This window comes from Brienomyrus brachyistius, unplaced genomic scaffold, assembly GCF_023856365.1.
Source record: "Brienomyrus brachyistius isolate T26 unplaced genomic scaffold, BBRACH_0.4 scaffold39, whole genome shotgun sequence".
Taxonomy (NCBI): Eukaryota; Metazoa; Chordata; class Actinopteri; order Osteoglossiformes; family Mormyridae; genus Brienomyrus; species Brienomyrus brachyistius.
Window position 1 is genome coordinate 754,850 of NW_026042314.1, and position 21,739 is coordinate 776,588.

General features: G+C 44.0%; 2 protein-coding genes across 2 annotated transcripts in view; one reads left to right on the forward strand and one right to left on the reverse strand.

Annotated features, from left to right (window-relative positions):
• The window catches only part of LOC125722478 (protein NLRC3-like), a 208,014-nt gene that overhangs the window by 175,191 nt on the left and 11,084 nt on the right, over positions 1-21,739 (reverse strand). The window contains exons 5-6 of the mRNA XM_048998658.1: positions 16,382-16,610; positions 14,039-15,749 (exon numbers count right to left, since the gene is read on the reverse strand). Coding sequence (XP_048854615.1) covers positions 14,039-15,749; positions 16,382-16,592 — 1,922 coding nt within the window. The 5' untranslated portion in view covers positions 16,593-16,610. The remainder of the gene's footprint in view (positions 1-14,038; positions 15,750-16,381; positions 16,611-21,739) is intronic.
• The window catches only part of LOC125722522 (NACHT, LRR and PYD domains-containing protein 12-like), a 165,504-nt gene that overhangs the window by 44,809 nt on the left and 98,956 nt on the right, over positions 1-21,739 (forward strand). The window lies entirely within an intron of this gene.

Here is a 21,739-nt window from a genome sequence, read left to right on the forward strand (position 1 = left end):
CAACTTGACTGCTCCTCTCTCAGGACATTCCTGTATGAAGTCATGGCTGTTATTAACAGCAGACCTTTAACCACTGATTATCTCTGTGATGCGTCTTGCCCAGAGCCCCTGACTCCAAATCACATCTTGACCATGAAGTCAACAATAATAGCTTCTCCTCCTGGAAGGTTTGTCAGGGAAGATCTTTATCTTCGTAAAAGATGGCGTCGTGTCCAGTTTTTGGCCAACAATTTCTGGATGCGATGGAAAAGGGAATACCTCTTGAATCTTCAATGTCGGCAGAAGTGGACCAAAGGTCAAAGAAACGCACAGGTTAATGACATTGTTCTTCTACTGGATGACATGGCTCCACGCAGCAACTGGAAGTTGGCTAAGGTCACTGAAGCGCTACCAGGAAGGGATGGAAGAGTGAGAAAGCTGAAGCTGTTGATCAGCGATCCTACACTTGATCCAAAGGGTAGACGTACTTCCAAGCCTACTTACCTTGAACGCCCTGTTCAGAAGACTGTCACACTAGTGGAGGCAGAGTGAGGGATTGTATTTGCACTTGCTCTCTGTTGCTTTTAGTCTGGATCAGTAATTAATTGGAAATAAATAATGAAAGAAGAGTATGAAAGATGTAATTCAAATTCACAGCAAAGTTTATATATTTTTCCATTAAGATATTTAAAAATCACACAGGATTTTTGGTGGGAGTATAACTGTCATCAGGCTACCTTTTTTTTTGTTTTAATTCGTTTTTGGTATTTGCATGCACATGTGTTGTGCCTAGTTTGTATGGAGTATTGGAGCGGAACATTTGTTGGGAGTCACTTCCGGTAGGATGTAGTTTTGTGAGGGAACAGCGAAAAAAAGCAAGTTTTGAGTGTGACGGTGAAGGTGGTGTTGTTCTGAGCTGCTGTATGGCGTTGGTGTTTGAGAATTGTTCTAAAGAATTAGTTCCCTTGGTAATAAGCTGCCAGCGAGGTATGTGATCTAATGTTTATAATTTAGCTAATGTAACCTGCTAGTTGGTTATGTTAATTTAGCGATATCCTGTTCAATGAGATTATCATCACTTTGATTGTTGTTTTATTACCAGTTTTCACGGGATGAATCGAGCAAGGAAGAAATAAAGGATTTCCCTGTATTTAAAAATAAACTTCTTGTCTGCGCATTATCGGGGAGCTACAGACTATGAAGTATTGTCTGAAAAGAATTAAAATACTGTTAATAAATACAGAGCATCACAGATGCGACACAATTAAGAAGTAAGCCTATTATTTGCTGTTAAGTAATGTAATGCTCCTTAAAATTCAATTACTGTGATGTTACTCATAATGTAAACCTAATGTTAATTTTAATTACAGAATTGTGATGTCCAGTACACAGACAACGATGTACACCGATTATTTTTGCGCTTCAAACCATTTCGTGATTTGTGCAAAATCGTATTTATAGGTAATATAATAGGTCCTGTCAGCTGTAATGACATGGTGGTTTAGCATTTTGGGCTCATGGCGACTGCTGCACACCCCTTTGTTTCCCAGATTGCTTTTATTAATTCGTTATGTTCGAATGTATCCGTATAATATGCAATGGATCAATACATGAATGGGTTAATAGCCTTGAAACTAGACAAGACAGGCACATTGTCTGCCTGGTCATTGGACAAAGTGTGCTTTGATCATTGGACAACAGGGAACAATGCACACCCCTTGGGTTTCAGAATAACTTTCTCTCTAACAGTTATTAATTAAATACATTGTATGCATATTATATGCCACTGGTCCATTTCATACATATTGACAGAGAGAGTCCCTCACGATTCGTGCGCTAATGTAGTTGGAGGGGCGGTGCTCATATAGGGCTGACCTACGCAGAAACATCGACTTAACCAAGAACAAAAACTGCTCGAAAGTTTTGAGGACTTAGCGTAAATTACCATAGCAACATGTCTCGACTAAAACCTACCTACCTTTCGTAGTACGGGTTAATCGCGAATTACACCACACGTCATCAAGTTACTCGCAAAGTTACCCCGATAAGCCAGATACCCCGCTTCGTAGTACAGGCCACAGGGCGCGGCCATCTTTGTTTACATTCGGATCAAGGGCGCGGCCATCTTTGTTTAAATAGGCGTGGCAAGGGTGCATGGGCACATGCCTTTTCTGTCTTACGGGGGCATAACCAGACCTTTTACAGTGGGGTGGGGGTGGCAAGGTTGCCTGGGCACCTGTCCGTTCTGTCTGACAGGGTCATAACCAGATCTTTTACAATGGGGTGGGGGTGGCAAGGGTGTCTGGGCACCTGCCCCTTCTGTCCGACGGGGGTGTAGGGAGCCGCCCACTGGCCCAATGGCGGAATCCAATGGCGCAGCCGAAGGCTGTGAATGCGTGTTGGTCCTTCCAAGCGCTCCTGGGAATTACTTACCCTTTTTAATATACAAGATATTCTTTTAATCACATATCTGACTCCATTTTATTAATGACCTTATTTCAGTATATTGTAGTCATGACCTTTATGTTGTTTGGATTACTTCGAGACTCTCCTTTAGATTACCAACTCTAGTTTACCCCTGATGAAGGAGTCCGCCAGATTCGCCTCGGCCGACAGGGCGATCCGTGGGCTTGTTCCACAGGGTTTGTCTTAGAGGCACGGAAATCGCCACCATTTAAGACAATGTCAGCCTCTGATTATTGGGTCCCTCGACCTATATAATTCCCCAAAGGCTCAGTGTCTGCCAATTTCTGAGCATGTGGGTGCCTCGGAGATTAAGCCGATGTTTACCCAAACCACACGTACGTCCACCTCAAAGGCTCAGCCGGGGGCAGCCCATATCATAACATGTGTCAACCTCAGCGGCTGTGAAGGCGCACCTTTTGTTGCGGTAGTTTGTACGACGTTTACTTTGGGCTCGTCTCAGGGACTCCGCCGATGCCGCCCATTGTCTTACCATGTGAGTGTCCTCAGGGACTATGCCCGGTGCCTAGGAACATAGTGTGTACGCCCCTCAGAGGGTAGACCGGTACCTTTCATCAGCATGTGTTGACCTCAGAGGTTAAGTCGGCCCGTAACTGAGTGTGTGCGAACTCCAGAGGTGTGGTTCTGGTATCTACCTAACTTAACTTGGGCAGTCGAGTTTGGGACCCCGGATAAAGGGGATTTAACCCCAGAGGCTGTAAGATAGTATTTACCACTTTAGTCCTAATCAGGATAGAAACCCAATCTGGAAAGTTTATAAAAGGTTAGCAAATCAGACAGTCATGAAATAATCAAGACAACATTTATTAAACATATTACAACATCCAATCATTGACATGTGGCCACATACTTGTAAATACATTTGGACAAATACAATATTAAACCATCACATTCCTCAGCTGAGAGTGCACAGAGTTCTGCGGAAAGTATCTGACTACAGATGGACTTTCGCCCAGTTCTCTGTGGGAGCTCTGATTACAGAGTGACTCCCCGACCTCTTCTGAGGCCCCTCCTTAAGTATCCAACCCAGGTGATGGCATGTCTCTGAAGACTGACCAATTCAGTCAATGGTTAATTTTAGGGGCATTGTTGGCCTTGGTTCTCAGGTCCCCAGCCAATCAGATCACTTTAGGGGGTGGTCTTAATCCCCTTGTTCAGCCATGTGAGAGGCTCTCTCAGTTTGGTAGGTTTAGCCAAAGTTTCTATAGTTCTCTTAGGGAAAACTATACTGCCTTAAATCTGAGTGTATAACACTCGCCATCTCATGCCTATTCAAACAAGAACCAAACATGTGTGTATTTGTCCCTAGCATCTATGTGTGGTGAGTTATCCTGTTTATAGTGGAAAAGGTGTCAGTGTATGGAGACTGACAGCTGTTGTTGCTGTGGATTGACTGTGGAACCTCCGGTCACTCTGGTGGGTGAAAGGTCTTGCTTTTTCTGTGTTGCTCCAGTTATTCCTATCCAGTCTCTCAGGAGCCGGCAGGCCTTTGCCTTCCTTAAAAGGGGTGGTTTGAAGAGTTGAGTCCAGTCTTGCCTGGGTCAGCGGAGCTCTGAAATAGACTGATGCAGGGCTGATCAGAGTTGGGGCTGCAGGACCTATAAGTTTTATGTCCTTACAGGGGCATAACCAGATCTTTTACAGTGGGGTGGGGGGGGGGGGGGGGTAAGGGTGCCTGGGCACCTGCCCGTTCTGTCTGACGGGGGCATAACCAGACATTTTACAATGGTATGGGGGTGGCAAGTGTGTCTGGGAACCTGCCCCTTCTGTGCGACGGGGGAGAAGCCAGAACTTTTACAGTGGGGTGGGGGGGGGGGGGGGGTAAGGGATCCTGGGCACCTGCCCCTTCGATCCTACCAGGGAGTAACTAGACCTTTTACAGCGGGGTGGGGGTGGCATGGGGTGCCTGTGCACATGCCTTTTCTGTCTGACGGGGGCATAGCCAAACTTTTTACAGTAGGGTGGTGGTTGTAAGGCTGCCTGGGCACCTGTCCGTCCTGTCTGAGGAGGGCATAACCAGACCTTTTACAATGGGGTGGGGCTGACAAGGGTGCCTGGGAACATGCCTTTTCTTTCTGACGGGGGCATAACCAGAACTTTTACAGTAGGTGGGGGGTGGGGGGGGGGGGGGGGGTAAGGATCCTGGGCACCTGCCCCTTCGATCCTACCAGGGAGTAACTAGACCTTTTACAGTGGGGTGGGGGGTGGCAAGGCTGCCTGGGCACCTGTCCGTTCTGTCTGACAGGGTCATAACCAGACCTTTTACAGTGGGGTGGGGGGGGGGGGTAAGGGATCCTGGGCACCTCCCTTTTCTGTCTGACGGGGAGTAGCCAGATCTTTTACAGTGGGGAAGGGGTGGCAAGGGTGCCTGGGCACCTGGCCCTTCTGTCCTACGGGGGCATAACCAGACCTTTTATAGTAGGGTGGGGTTGGCAAGGCTGCCTGGGCACCCGCCTGTTTCTGTCCAACGGGGGAGCAACCAGACCTATTACTGGGGGGTGGGGGTGGCAAGGGTGTCAATTATTTAACAAATCAAATTTCTTCATTTATTTAAATATATTAATAATAATTTTATTTACTTCAATCCACTGAAGCAGAATAGTAACAGGACATAATTATATTTTCCAGTTTTTTTTCGGTCTGTTATGTCTCCAGTTAAATTATTATTATACACATTGATTGACAGTCATTGTGTCAGTTATGTTCAGCTGCAGTAATACAGTGAATTTAACTTAATCCAGCAGACTGTGGTTTCATTATGTTACTCAGTTATGCTTTGGGTGACGCTGAAGCAGGACATTAATAGGACAGAACAGAAAGCCTTTATTGTCATTGTACAGGGAGGGAATACAGTAAATGGACATAAATATATAAAATGTACATATACAGGGGAGAGGGAAAGCCCCCCTGAATCAGGATTACATTTAATTACATTTTAGTCAAAGAAAAAAACTATTAAACTATATTTTTCATGTTATTCAGCTCACTGAAGACAGTCATTTATTGTTTGTCAAACACACAGTACTGTGCAAAAGTCTTAGTCAGTCCAAAGAAATGTTTAAAGCTGTTTATCTGGGTAGCAAGTGTACTTTGGCTTAGAACAAAAAACACAATTTAACATTAGAACGTGTGCAAATTAAAAGTAACACAATAAAAACTAGTAATAATTTCTTCTGTTTTCTAAAAAGTTACTGATATCTAGTTGGATGGCTAGATGAACACCGCTTCAGTTCCCAAACTTCTCCTCAGGGGCACCTCAGCCGTTCCATGATTTTGTTAAATTTCACCAACAGCTCAATTAAATAATTAAACATATTGGTTAAAAAGTCAGTGAGAGATTGACTAGCTGTATGAGGTCTGTTAGTGGCCAAGTCAAAAAATGCATGGCTGCACTGGACGGTCGCTGCAAATACTGGGATGATTTTAGCAGAGGTTCTGAAATGGCGAAGCTGACACACTTTGACAGGCATCATATCATAGTTTTACACCAACAGGAGGATAATCTAAATATCATTTTCATTTCATCTTTGCCTGCCTAAGACTTTGCACAGTTCTGTACATTTCAGAGTAAAAAGGATAATAAAGGTTAAAAAGCAGAGATTTTACCCTTTTGCCAGGAGAACCAGTAACACGTCACAGTGACACCTGAGGAGTTAAAAACCCCAAACCCTGGATAGAGGGACTCAGTAAATGAGGAGGTGAATCTGTGCAGGGGGGTCAGTCCATCAGAGGAGACTCTGTAGAAGGACAGAGCACCAGCCCCCCCAGTCCAGATACACTCCTACTCTGTGGGGGCCTGAGGGCCGTATGGGTATGACAGTGTGTTTATTATTGTGACAGACAGAGTGTCTGTGAGGAGAGCAGCGCAGCATCCATGACTTGTTATTGGCTCCAAGCCCACAGTCACTCCCTCCTTTCCTCCTGATACCTTTATAAGTGACTCCTATCCAGACTCCATATCCATCCCACTCAGCCTCCCAGTAACAGCGACCAGTCAGACTCTCTCTGCACAGAACTTGGTAGATTCTGTCAAATCTCTCTGGATGATCAGGATATGGCTGCTCTGCCCCCCACTCATGTGTCACCTTCCTGTTCCCCCCCTGACAGAGACAGGAATCTGTTTGCTGTGTTGCGGTCCAGCGTCAGCTGGCAGGAGTCTGTAGGCAGGAGGAAGAATTATTAATCCCATCAGGCCGCCTGTACTTTATGTTTCTGTTCGATATAAAAACAGCACAGCTTCCCCTAACGAAGCGGGAACGGAAGTTTATGAAACATAAAGTGGGCGCGCGACGGCGGCGGGAAGAGCCGCCAAAATGGGGCGCGAGCTAAACTAACAGCTTAATTAATTTAATTAAAAAATGACAAAGCAGCGACATTCATTAGACATATTCATCACAAGCATATTTACCACAAAACGGCACCAGAGATCAATACTAAAGTCAGTGTCTTTCCTTCTAACCGCTAATTCCGGCGCGTGCGGCTTGAAAATGGCCATCAATAACAGAATATTTAAGTAATATTATTACATGTTTAAAGTGATATTTAATAAACATTTGGACCTGGATTCTGATATAAACGATTATTCCGGCACAGATCGTGCATCATAAAAAACAGGACGGTTCTCATTAATTCAGAAAAATATTGCTCTAAAAAACGGGATTGTTATCTCATTAATTCGGAAAAACAGAATAAATTTTTCCCAGATGAATGCAATACGCTTCCATAGAGAACCGCTTACCGCGCGCGTGACTGTAGTAGCTGCGCCGCTGCAGCGAGGTGTGAGCCCCGCATCTCGCGCACGCACGCGGCCGCTCTGATCTGTTAACATGGGCGCCGAAATGAAATTTGATATTTACCGCCACACATCCAGTGTCTCCCGGGCGCTAATTTCTTTTAGCACCGTGGATGAGGAGAACTTTTTTTCACGAGTGAAGCCCTACATGATTGGCTGGCTGATTAATATTTATGAGAGGGGCACTACCTCATTGGCCAGTTAACATCGACTTGTGCTGCCTGTTTCTTCTACCTAAAGCAGGGGTGTCCAAATCCAGTCCTGGGGGGCCGGTGCCCTGTGTAGCAAAGTTCTTTCCCTGTTCCACCATAAATAATTCAGCTCAAGAGCTGTGTGGTTATTAGCACAAGGAGATGAATCAGGTGTGTTAAATGAGGGGAAACCCAAAAATGTGCAGGACTCTGGCCCTCCAGGACTAGATTTGGGCTCCCCTGGTTTAGGTGATTCAGTGACCAATCAGTAATATTCTCTCATGAATATTAAGGAATGTTCCAGAACCACCCTGTAAAAATGCAAATTCACATTTTGCACTTGAGGAGAGAGTCCGGTCTCACTGCCTACAGGTGCCTCCTTAGGACAATACTAACGAATCTCACACAGAAAACACATACACCCACGGCATCCGCAAAAAGAGCAAATGCAAAGGATTCTTTTTTTGTGAAATTAAAGATGTATAACTAATTCAGAATATATTTAACCATCCTACACTCCCACACAAACACGAAGATAATACAAGCAGCTATAAAGCATTTGCAAAAAATATTTTAAAAAACGATTAAATGAATTGATAGTGCTTTGGTGATTTTGATTTTTTGTTTCTCGTTTGGATGTTGTCTAAAATGACATGAAACTCACCTAAACACAAACATGGAAATCCATCTACACACAGTGCAAAAAGCCACACTCATCACAACAATTGTGTGAATACAACCATAACATACAGTAGTATTCATGGTATTATTAATAAAAACATGCAAACACACTTACATTTCTGTAAGCCTGGTCTGGTCCTGCACTCTCCACCGTGATCCACACTATAGGAGAAGCAGAATGACATAGTACTGCTGTATCCATTTATTAATTGGTGCCTCTTCTTCACATACATGCATAAGTATCTGTAGCGTGTCAGACACACACTCTGTACTCACTGCAGCTTCTCCAGTTTACAGCTGGGATCCTCCAGTACAGCAGAGAGCAGCTTCACTCCTGAGTCTCCTGGGTGATTGTAGCTCAGATCCAGCTCTCTCAGGTGTGAGGGGTTTGATCTCAGAGCTGAAGCCAGGGAAGAACAGCCTTCTTCTGTGACTCTACAGCCTGACAGCCTGCAGAGAAAGACAGAAACTCCCCAATAAATAATATCACCTCACCATTATAATTATTAAATATATGTGATGCTCTAATAAATAATTCAAGAATTACAGTTTAGTGTCTAAGACAAGGCAAGACCCCTCCTATCTTTCCCTTAGCTAATTGCTCACTGTCTCCTCTTTATAGTGTGGAATACACTGTAATACTTACCTCAGTATCTCCAGTTTGCGGTCTGGAATACCCCACAATACTGGCCTCAGTATCCCCAGTTTACAGTGTGGAATATCCAGTAATACTGGCCTCAGTATCTCCAGTTTGCGGTGTGGAATACCCAACAATACTGGCCTCAGTATCCCCAGTTTACTGTGTGGAATACCCAGTAATACTGACCTCAATATCTCCAGTTTACAGTGTAAATCCCCTAGTGCAGTAGAGAGCAGCTTCACTCCTGAATCCTCCAGGTTATTGTCACTCAGGTCAAGCTCTCTCAGGGGGGAAGAGTTTGATCTGAGAGCTGAAGTCAGCACTTCACAGTGTTTATCTATGAGATCACAGCTGTTCAGCCTGAAACAGAAAACACTTTAAGACACAGACATATACACATCCTACACATTAGTAAAATACAAAGCATTGCAATAAGCATTTCTTTTCAGTATAATTAGCAGCAGAGCTTACACTTCAAAATGAATTATAGTCTGCAGAGTGTTCTGTGCGTCCTGACAATCTGCTGCAGTCTTATGATCACTAATTGTGAGTCAGTGCATCTTTGCTCAAAACTAGAGGTAAAAACATTAAGTACGAGCTACAGCCAAAAATCACAGAATATACAGGAATTTATAGGAACACATCAACAGCAAGATGGACGTGAACCTCCCATAACAGTCAGACCAGTGCTTCCAGTGCAGTCCTTAGCCATCTTTCTGCCAGGTGTCCCTACACTCGACACGTATCACTGAAAGGAGGAGATGTGAACATTCCCAGCAGTTAATCCAGCAGCAACTGGCACTTGGATTCCTGATCTCATGAGTAAAATCCTTTTTCTCCCTGTATTATTATACCTGGGAACATGTCAAATCACCAATTACGTCTGGGTGATATGACGATATTATCGGTAATGAGCGTAATCAGACAAGTATCCCGGTGTCGATATCTGACAGTGACTAACCAGCGATTATCGTCTTTGCTGGGGAAACGCGCTTAGGCTACATACAAAGCAAGATAACAGAAGGATTCATGATTTGCTTTCAGTTCAGCTTTCTAGCCAAACATTCTGAAGCAGTTAAAAAGAAACATTGCACAGAATCTCACAAGCATTGTCCCTTGCAGTAACCATGCGTTCGCCATTCTTCTAAGTCCAGTATTGTCACATCACCAACTTCTATCTCTGAGTCAGCAGCCAGAATGTCAGTCATTCAAGTGCAGCTTTCTGGTGGGAGTTTTGAGCTTCTCAACTCAGTTTTTCGTGTCTGAGTCTCAGGCACGGCTTTAAGTGTGTCCCTGACCCGCCGTCTCGGTGGAGGACTGTCTGCTCGCGGCCGGTGAAGTAGTTGGAGCCGCTAATGTTGTTTCAGCTTCCCGAATGAACAAAGCTATTGTGATCTTTTTAAAAGACGTTTCCATGGTTGATGACCTCATAGAAAGTGGTCTCAACATTAAAGATGAATTCGTACAGATATTGCCTTTATCAAGCCCGTCAAAAAAAGTTGTTTTATCTAATGTTCCCCCATTTATTAGAAATGAACTACTGTCCAACATTCTGGGGCGTGTAGGATCACACATGCACATATCACAAAGCTTAAATTCCAGGTGGCCTGAGACAAGGCCTACCCTGTTACGAGAGGCACACATCGACCTAGGCCCCAAAGGGGGGGTTGTGACCCCACACACACAGATAACAAGGGGGGCAGCACTCCAACTTTTATTGCTCAAAGTTTTAACGACCTACAAACAGCAGAGTGGACCTCAAGGACAGGGGCCCCTCGACTTGGCACACAACCCCCTCCACAGACATCCTGCCTTACATACCACTCACCCAACACCCTAAAGAAAGTTTCTTTTAAGTTTGGCTGTTGTATATCTGTATATTTATTTACTCATGACTACTAGTCTCAATATACAGACAGGTCATGTTTGTAATGTGTCCTAACTTTCAAAGATTCTTTTTCTTTGACTGACAAACCTTCCCCCCCCCCCCCCCCCTTTTCTTTTCCACATTCCTCAGCAGCCCTTATCTGATCTTTGTATTCTACCATGCCTATCTAAGGGTAAGATGTGCTGCTGACATGAGAATATGTCATATAATGTCTGTATAAAGGGCAACCTCTGATTGAGGTGCAACCTAGACCACTTAGACCAGGTACTGGTGTGGGTAATATAACATAATGACATAATATAGTAATCATTAATTAATCATTACAGATGGTATTCGGTGTGAACCGCTAGGCTGGTATGGCATGTTTGGTATCAAACCGATGGAAAATCACTCCAGTTTTACACCACTTCAGCCTCTGTTCATTGAGTGCTCACAATAGTCCCTGCCTCTGTGCGATTTGGCTACTAAGCTCTAAAACCTCAAACTCGACTGAAATATCGCGAGATTCTCTCTCTCTCATCGGCCGTAAGGGGAGCTTCACTACCGATCGTTTACATTACCTGGTGATGCAGCTCGCTGGACGAGCCTTCTAACCCAGATTACCAAGCGATACTGGTAACTAGTGAATCCCATGTACGTCTCACATTAACAGACTCACGGGGATTCGCAATTGAGTTTGGAGGAGCCAACCATTCCGCATAACAATTAGGTAATAAACATCATTAAATAATGATTAATTCAAATGTAATTAATTTCAAAACATATTGGTGGAGATATTAAAATTTACCTGAGCTAAATATTCCTACAATGGTGTCCCAGAGGGATCAGTGCTGGGCCGCTACTGTACACTGTATATATTGGTCACATTATCAGAAATCATGGTGTTGGGTTTCATTGTTTTGCTGATGATACACAGTTATATATATCTGTTACGCCGGATGATGCATCACAGCTCTCGGTTAGAAGACTGTCGACTATATATCCGGTGCTGGATGGCATATAATTTATTTATGTTAAAGACAGAAAAACAGAAGTACTGTTAACTGGTCCGAAGGCGGCTCGAAATAGGTTTGACAACCTCAACCTTGGGGGTCTTCCTACCCAACCTAACACAGTGGTCAGAGATCTTGGTGTTCTGGTTGATTCAGATTTATGTTTCGATGCTCATATAAAAAGCATCACTAAAGCTGTGTTCTATCATGTACGGAACCTCGCCAAGCTTCGGAAGATGCTCTCCTTTCATGAAGCGGAAACACTAACACCTTTATAACTTCCAGGCTGGATACTGTAATGCCTTCCTTTCTGGGTGCCCATCTGGATCCTCACATAAACTTCAGCTGGTACAAAATGCAGCAGCCAGAGTTCTTACAAACACTAAAAAATGTGATCATATTAGCCCTGTTCTATGCTCCCTTCATTGGCTTCCAATTAAGTCTCGGATTAACTACAAAATACTGCTGTTGACTTATAAAACACTGAATGGCCTTGCACCAGAATACCTTAGTAACCTGCTGGCCTTATACAACCCTCCTCACTTTCTTCCATCTCAAGGCGCAGGATATCTGTTAGTACCCAGGGTAGAAAGAGCTACGGCAGGCTGCAGAGCTTTCTCTTATAGAGCTCTTCAGCTGTGGAATAGTCTTCCATCGGATGTGTGGGATTCAGGCTGACTCTCAATATTCAAGTCTAGACTAAAAACACGCCTGTTTAGTTTAGCTTGTAGGGACTCTAGTTCTAGCTCTAGCTAACTGCTCACTCCCAGTCAGACCTATAGTGTGAGGTGTAGAGCTGGGTGGGGATCGGTGCCATTGGCTTTGGATAAACTGAACTGTCAGTCTGTCACTTTAGCTTCACACCCCCTTGTGGAATTGGAGTGCTGACATTCAGGGACTCCCCATGCCTGCGTTCCCACCTGCCTCTCCCTCCTGCTTATGCTGCCATAGCCATATCTGCCGGAACTTTCATACTGCACTCACCTAACTGTTTGCACTGCCTCTAGTCTCCCCTACTTTGGCTAACTGCACATTTTATTTCTCCTACTCCCCATGGGCTGTGCTGCCTGGAGACACTGAACTTTCAAGATATCCTGCGTACCCTGCTGCCTGCGACATCTCCACTACCTGTTAGTACTTCCGGCCTGCTCACCCTTCTGCCTGTGACATCTTCCCTTTTCGCCCTCCCATCTGAAGCAGCTCCAGCACTTGCCTGTCATCACCTCCCTGCCCCCCGCTTTGTGACTGAAATGTTAAGATTGGGATAATGTGAATTAGGACTTTGCCATCTTGATCATTTGACTTCCTCTGCTGCCCCCTGGAGGATGGGCTCCCTGTTTGAGTCTGGTTAGGGTTAGGGCTTCCTCTGCTGCCCCCTGGAGGATGGGCTCCCTCTTTCAGTCTGGTTCCTCCCAAGGATTCTTCTTTCTAGGGTAATTTTCCTTGCCACTGCCCCCTCTGACTTGCTCACTGGGGGCTTTGGGCAGGGATGCTGTAAAGTGCTTTGAGATGATGTAATGTTGTGAAAACACACTATACAAATAAAACTGAACTGAACTGAAATTGCATTCAGTGTTTGGTGGGGGGGGGACTCAAAATGAGATCTGAACCAGCAACCTTCCGCACAGAGTCACGCACCACACCCAGTATTTACAGAAATGCTTCCTACAGCATCCAGAACTGAAATGAATATGAGTGGTTTTCCCACTATTAATGAAAACTGGACCATTCTGTATGATGCTGTATCTTTGGTTATTTGTTACTCAAAGGATGGTCGTGGAAATCTTGTCTTTTTTGTTTTTACTACATCACTACCTTCAGTTAATATAAACTAGATTAGAAAGGAACCTTGTTGATAAAAGAGGGGAAATAAATTACTTGTATACATATTAATTTTATATTTTAAACAATGTTTATCTATGTCTGCCGGACTAGATGTGTCGTCACATCCTCAGTCAGGTGCAGCTGAGGCCAGCAGAGGGCGCCAGTGAGCAGCCAGAGACAGCAGTCATATGGAAGCTCTCAGCTCTGGGCTCCATCACATGAACACGCCTGCTGACAATAACACTCACATACCACTTATACACCCTGTGAATAAAGAGCCCTCACTGTTTCTATAGCAGGTTAGGATGCTGTGCTGTGATCAGAAGGCAGACTGGATGGGAATGGAAACGTAGTAACAAACAAAAAGTGACATCACTACCTTCAGTCATTATAAAGTCTGTGGTCAAGATTAGCTACTGCTATACAAACAGCTATAGCTGTGATTACCAAAATAAAACTCACTTATTAATCCATGATGAGAAATATATAATATATATTACACATTTCAAACAGTATTCATGTATTACTGCCAGACCAGACATGATTTCCCATCCCCACGTCACTTACAGAGCCGTCCTGGAGTTCTTGACCACAGGCAGCAGCCTGCAGTGCTGTTTATCTGATCTGATGTATTTCTTCAGATCAAACACATCCAGCTCCTCATCTGACATCAGCATCACAAAGGCCAGAGCTGAGTACTGTGCAGGTGAGAGGTCATCTGCTGAAATGTTTCCTGAATTCAGGTATCTTTGTACTTCTTCTACTAGAGAATTGTCACCCAGTTCATTCAGACAGTGGAACAGGTTGATGGTCCTTTCTGGAGATAAATTCTCCTTTATTTTCTCCTTGATGTATTTGGTTATTTTGTTAATGTCATGTGATCTCTTTCTTCTCTGTCCCAGCAGCCTTTGTAACAGAGTCTTACTGGATTCTGTTGAGAGGCCCAGGAGGAAGCGGAGGTAGAGGTCCAAGTGTCCATTTTTGCTCTCTAATGCCTGATCCACTGCAGTCTTCAGCAGGTTAGCTGATGAGTTTGACAGAAACACATATAAAGCAGCGAGATACTCTTGGATACTCAGATGCACAAAGCAGTACACCTTCTCCTGGTACAACCCATACTCCTCTTTAAAGACTTCTGTGCACACTCCAGAGTAAACTGAAGTTTCAGTGACATCAATGCCATTCTCTGTCAGGTCTTGCTCATAAAATATGAGATGGCCTTTCTCAAGGTTATCAAAAGCAAGATTACCAAGTTTCAAAAGGAATTGCTTGCTGTATTTCTTAAGTTTAGTTTCTTGGTTTTTCATATACTTGTCATTTTTTAAACTTGTCTGAAAGATCAGGAAGTGTGTGTACATTTCAGTCAGAGTCCTTGGAATTTCTCCCCTGTCAGTCTCAATAAAAAACCTCTTAAGCACAGTGGCTGAAATCCAGCAGAACACAGGAATGTGGCACATGATGAAGAGGCTCCTTGATGATTTCACATGTGTGATAATCCTGCTGGCCAGGCTCCGATCATTAAATCTCTTCTTGAAATATTCCTCCTTCTGGGCATCACTGAACCCTCGTATCTCTGTCACCTGGTGGACACACTTAGCAGGTATCTGATTGGCTGCTGCTGGCCGGGAGGTTATCCAGAGGAGAGCAGATGGGAGCAGATTCCCCTTAATGACATTAGTCAACAGCACATCCAGTGACGTTTTCTTTGTTACATCAAACCAGCTCTCATTGTTCTGAAAATCCAGAGGAAGGCGACACTCATCCAGGCCATCAAAGATGAACAAGATTTTGTACCTAAACAGCTCAGTGGACTGAAATGATTTCAGTTCTGGGACAAAGCGGTGAAGCAGTTCAATCAGACTGTATTCACCCTTAATCAAATTCAGGTCCCGGAAAGGAAGAGCAAATATGAAGTGAACATCCTGGTTTGCTTTTCCTTCTGCCCAGTCGAGAATGAATTTCTGCACAGAGACTGTTTTCCCGATACCTGCCACCCCTTTAGTGAGTACAGTTCTGATAGGTGTCTCACGCCCACATAAGGGTTTAAATATATCATTGCACTTGACTGTAGTATCTTCTGTTCGCCTTTTCTTGGATGCTGTTTCAATCTGTCTCACTTCATGTTCATCATTGACTGCTCCAGTCCCACCTTCAGTTATGTATAGTTCTGTGTAAATCTCACTGAGAAGTGTTGGCTGTCCTTCCTTAGCTTTCCCTTCAAATACACACTCAAATTGCTTCTTAAGTTTACCTTTGAATTCCTGTAGCATGAGCTGTCCTGAAAAGAAGTGAGAGGAAAATGCACTAATTCTCACTGTGATCCTGACCAGTATGAGAGGAAGAATATTTTCCAAAAACACACTTTTTTTGCACATACATATCCAGATATTTCGCTGTGACTGTGAATGTGAAACCGAAAGTTTCATCATGCGTATTTTACTGGAACACCGCATACAGGACCGTGAATAAGCCTTAGGCAGCCAAAGGAAATGTTTAAAGCCATTTATCTGGGTAGTAAGTGTATATCTGCTCAGACCCAAAAAAAAACACAAAACCCCTTTTCATTTCCCAAACCTCTCCTCAGGGCCACCACAGCCAGTCCATGTAATTGTTAAATTTCACCACCAGCTCACTTCATGAATTAATTAAATTAATTTAAAACTCAGTGAGATATTGATCAGCCACATGAGGTGTGTTAGTGGTCAAGTAAAAAAAATACGTGGATATACTGCACGATATCAGCAAATATTAAGGTGATGTTGGGAGAGGTTCTGAAATGGCAAACACACTTTGACATACATATTATAGTAGTTCTACACCAACATAAAGACCATTTAAACATCCTTTTCTTTGGCTGCCTAAGACGTTTACACAATATTGTACATGTACATAATGTTATAAAGTTCTTACTCTTGTCCAGCATGTCAGCAAGATCATTTTGCTTCATAGTCCTCAGGATGTACAGTGTGATCTTCAGAGCTACCTCTCTAACACTGGTCTTCTGCATCTGACCATCACAGTCCAGGTCATTGTCCTCGTCCAGCTGAGGCTCAAAACATTCTGGGTAATTCTGATCTAGGTGGCTCACAAACGTCTTCAGCTCGACCTTTAGGAACTTCATGGCTTTTTCCTCTAGTGACTAAAATAAACAGTCACAGTTAATTATTCTTACTTACACCAAACCTTTTCAGAGTTTCACTTAAGAATCATAGTTTAAAACATATTTTCTTTAACACGATGAATTTCTTATTATACAGCTTTATAAAATTTATCATGTAGATCTGAACTGCAATCTTCCATTTGGTCTCTGTGAATTAGGCAGAAACATAAAGTACTCAATTCATCTACACAAATGTAACAGATTCCCCATTAAAATTGCTGTTACTGCAGATAAAGAATAACACTGTGGTATGTTACAACAGCAATTCCAAAAAGTTGGGACACTGTGCAAATTGTAAATAAAAACAGAATGCAGAGATATGGAAATCTCATAAACCTGTATTATATTCATAACAAAGTATAGACAACATATCAGATGTTTAAACTGAGACATTTTGCTATATCATGAAAAATATTGGCTGATTTTGAATTTCATGACAGCAACACATCTCAAAAACATTGGGACGGAGGCAATAGGAGGCTGGAAAAGTTAGTGGTACAAAAACCCAACAGCTGGAGGAACAATTTGCAAATGATTAGGTCAATTGGCAACAGGTGAGTGACATGACTGGGTATAAAAAGAGCATCTTAGAGTTGCAGTGTCTCTCTGAAGTAAAGATGGGCAGAGGGTCACAATCCCCCTAATACTGCACTGACAAATAGTGGAGCAATTTCAGAAATAAGTTCCTCAGTATAAAACTGCAAAGAGGTTGAATATTTCATCATCTACAGCACATAATGTAATCAAAAGATTCTGAGAATCTGGAGAAATCTCTGTGAAAAACCAGACTACATGCCTGTGATATTTTGGCCCTTAGGCAGCACTGCATCACAAACAGGCATGATTCTGTAATGGAATCACTAAATAGGCTCAGGAATATTTCCCACAAACATTGTCAGTGAACACAATTCGCGCTGCCATGCACAGATGCCAGTTAAAACTCTATCATCCAAAGAAGAAGCCGTATATGAAGATGATCCAGAATCACCGACGTCGTCTCTGGGCCAAAGCTCATTTAAAATGGACTGCGGCTGAGTGGAAAACTGTTCTGTGGTCAGTCGAATCTAAATTTGAAATTCTTTTTGGAGACCAGGGACACCATGTTATCCGGACTAAAGAGGAGAAGGACGACCCAGCGTATTATCAGCAGTCAGTTCAAAAGCCAGCATCTCTGATGGTGTGGGGGTGTATTAGTACATATGGCAGGGGCAGCCTGCATATCTGGAAAGGCACCATCGATGCTGAAAGGTATATCCAGGTTCTACAGCAACAGATGCTCCCATCCAGACGACGTCTCTTTCAGTGAAGACCTTGCATTTTCCCACATGACAATGCCAAACCACACACTTCATCAATTACAACATGATGGATTCGTAGAAGAAGGGTCCGGGTACTGAACTGGCCTGCCAGCGGTCCACATCTTCCAGCCACTGAGAACATTTGGATGCTCCATAAAATGAAAAATATGACACAGAAGATCTAGGACAGTTGAGCAACTAGAATCCTGTATCAGATGAGAATGGGACAACATTCCTCTCCCAAAACTCAAACAACTGATCTCCTCAGTCCTCAGACATTTAAAGACTGTTGTTAAAAGAAGAGGAGATGCCACACAGTGGTAAACATGGCCTTGTCCCAACTTTGTTGAGATGTGTTGCTGCTGTGACATTCAAAATTTTTCCTTACAATGATGCATTTTCTTAGTTTAAACACTTGATATGTTTTCTGTGTTCTGTTATGAATAAAATATAAGTTTATGAGATTTCCATATCACTGCATTCTGTTTTTATTTACAATTTGCAGAACGTCCCAACATTTTTGGAATTGGGGTTGTAGTTTGGAAAGATGTATCTGCCATGTTAAGCTTTATTCACTGGGGCGGCTTCCTAATTTTCTCATGACAGCAGAAGAGAACCAGTGACATCAGGCTCCAGCACACAGAGACACTGCAGGCAGGAAGGACAGTTTTCTATGCAGCCCTTTGTACCCAGTGACATTTACAGTGATTCACTTCATTAGCAGAGCTAAATACCAGCATCTGATTCACAATCCTCAGTTAAGAAACTGGTTAAGTAGCTTGTTGGTTAAATTCAGCACCTACAGGACTAATGGGCCGAATCTGTCCTTCAGCACCTACAGGGTTATCCCCCCCCCCCCCCCCAGAGTGAACACACAGCTTCCTATGCAACTGGCAAACAGTGAATCTCCCCCCCCCCCCCCCCCCCCCGCTACCCCACCCCTCAATAAGGCTTTGCTTTGCTTATAAATGGAGCCGCCTGCTCTGTGAGCGACTGGCCCACTGCCGCGCCAGCCTGGGACTCGCGGGTGAGCAGGGAGCGTCAGACGGGGGGGGGGGGGGGGCACCTATCAGCTTGTTGCCCGCATACCTGCCCCCCCGCTTCTGTACCAGCTGGTCCCCTGGCCCCCACTAGCCCGGGCGATACTACTGTCTAAATATGATGAAACATTAAACATCATCCTGCACCTGTTCTCCATCCCAGTGGACATAATGTGCATGATGTCATCAGCGTGCGCCACTCCCTCTGGAATGTCCTACTGTATTACAGAATACTAACCGCTTCAGGGATCACCTTTTGTCTGTCAGCCAGCAGCAGTGAGGGAAAACATACACACAGCTGTCCGTGAACTCAATAAGTCGCGTAACTGGCCCAGCTGCGCATGCAGGGCAGACAGCCTGAGAGCTGACAGGGCCTGGGGGGGCTGCGCGCTTTAGGGGCTCGATGGCTACCTCCAGGTCAGAGTTCCGACTCATGAAGCCCCCTCCATCTGCATACTCGGACCGGATGCTAGTGAACGTCAGCACAGCCTCAGTGGGAACACTCTGGGTCGCCCTCCGCGTCCATAACGCTGTGGGCCAAGCCTTCTGGGGGGTGTCACACAAAGCAGGATTAAGGGAAAGTCTGACCTATTTCGACAAGTCTGGCTCATTTTAGTAGGAATTCCGTTCCATCAAAGTCTCTTAAATTAATCCCTGCTGAGCTGCCATGGTAACTTTCTGTAGGTGAGTGAACAAGGTTGATCCAGACCAGGTTAACTGTCTCACTTAGTTAAACAGATTCCCAATAGATCGTTTCGTCGGATGAAATTCCGCGATTTCACTACTAATGTCATGTAATAAATATAATAAAGCCTATTTAAAAAAATCACATCTCAACATTCCAATTAATTGTAAAATGATTCAAGTAAAAGCGTACCCATGTTAGAAAGGTCAAACATGAAATGCAATGACTGAAACTGAAAAAAAAATGTTAAAATAATATGAACAGGAAGATATTTTTACATTTTGTTTAGTCACTGTCTGATTTGAAAGTTTATTAGTAAAATAGCAAAGACAAGATATGGTTATTTGTGCAGAACATTTCACACTTATGCGACTGAAAGTATTTTATGGAGATTAAATGATGCAGAATAACATTATACAGTAAGAATGACACATGAACTCATCCCAGAAGGTTCCCCGTTGGCTATGGGGATCAAACCTGGAACTTTCGTGGTATAAGGTGACAGCATAAACCACTGTACCACCATGCCACTGTACTGGACACTTGTAATATTTACATAACTTACACATTTAGTCTGTCTGCAATTCATTGCCAAGCCGACTCCCTGGCTGTGTTTATGGCCACAGTTTTGCCTTTTTTAGCGATTACATCCTTGTATTTTTCATACAGCTCCATCAGCAGAGTTTGTTCTGCGGCAGAAATAAACACCGCTCTCGTTTTACACGCTTTCCGACTCATTCGGTCAATCTATCATTCATCCATTCATTCAGTGTCTTAAATATCTCGGGTGTGCGCACTAAGTGAGACTATGCAAGTCTGTCTTGTATGAGCTTTGATTAGTTAAAGCTGAACTGTGTGAAATTATTGGTGTCATCGGCTTTGGATAAACTGGACTGTCAGTGCTGTCACTCTGGCTTCACCATCCCTTGTGGAACTGGAGTGCTGACATTCAGGGACTCCCCATGCCTGCATTCCCACTTGCCTCTCCCTCCTACTTATGCTGCCATTGCCATATCTGCCGGAGCTTGCACTTTGCACTTCATATTGCACTCACCTAACTGTTAGCACTGCCTATAGCTTCCTCTACTTTAACTAATTGTACATTTTATTTCCCATACTCCTCCTGGGGGGTGCGGCCTGGAGACCTCAATCTACCAAGATGTCCAGCACACCCTGCTACATGTGATGTCGCCACCACCAGTGACGTCCCTCCATCTAGCTCGCCATTCTGCCTGTGTCATCTTCCACATCTTATGATTGGGACAGTGTGACTTGGCACTTAGCCATCTCTCCTATTTGACTCTCCCTGCCGGCCCTTGGAGAATAAGATCCCCCTTTCAGTCTGGTTAGGGTTAGGGCTTCCTCTGCTGCCCCCTGGAGGATGGGCTCCCCCTTTGAGTCTGGTTAGGGTTAGGGCTTCCTCTGCTGCCCCCTGGAGGATGGGCTCCCCCTTTCAGTCTGGTTAGGGTTAGGGATTCCTCTGCTGCCCCCTGGAGGATGGGCTCCCCCTTTGAGTCTGGTCCCTCCCAAGGTTTCTTCCTTCTTGGGAGTTTTTCCTTGACACTGTCGCGTTTGGCTTGCTCACTGGGGGCTTTGGGTGAGGATGCTGTAAAGTGCTTTGAGATGATGTTATGTCGTGATACCGCGCTATACAAAAATAAATTTGTTTGTTTGTTAGTGGAACGATATGAGGCTACGTTCAGAGATGGCACTAGTTTGAGTCTGACCTTTTCAGGAAAGTCTGGCTTTATTTAGCTACTTTCATGGAATACCCCCTTGAGGCCCATGGGGCATTTTCCGTATGTCGCTTAAATCATCCGAGATCAGATGCCTCATCCTGGATGAGTTAATGCCAGTGAGACTCATCTGGGATAAGTCAGTTTTTCAAACGCAGTTGTGTAGTAGATTAGTCTAGCTGGATCCATTCATCCGAGATGATTGCACGTGCCTGCGCTGCTTGAACAGCCCATATACATCGAGTCTAGAAACCATGATCAGCAAGTCTCTCATTGGGTTCTGCAAAACGTCAAAAAACAGGGTGCAATTTTTCACGTAATCCGAGCAGGACCTTTTATTAGAGGATGT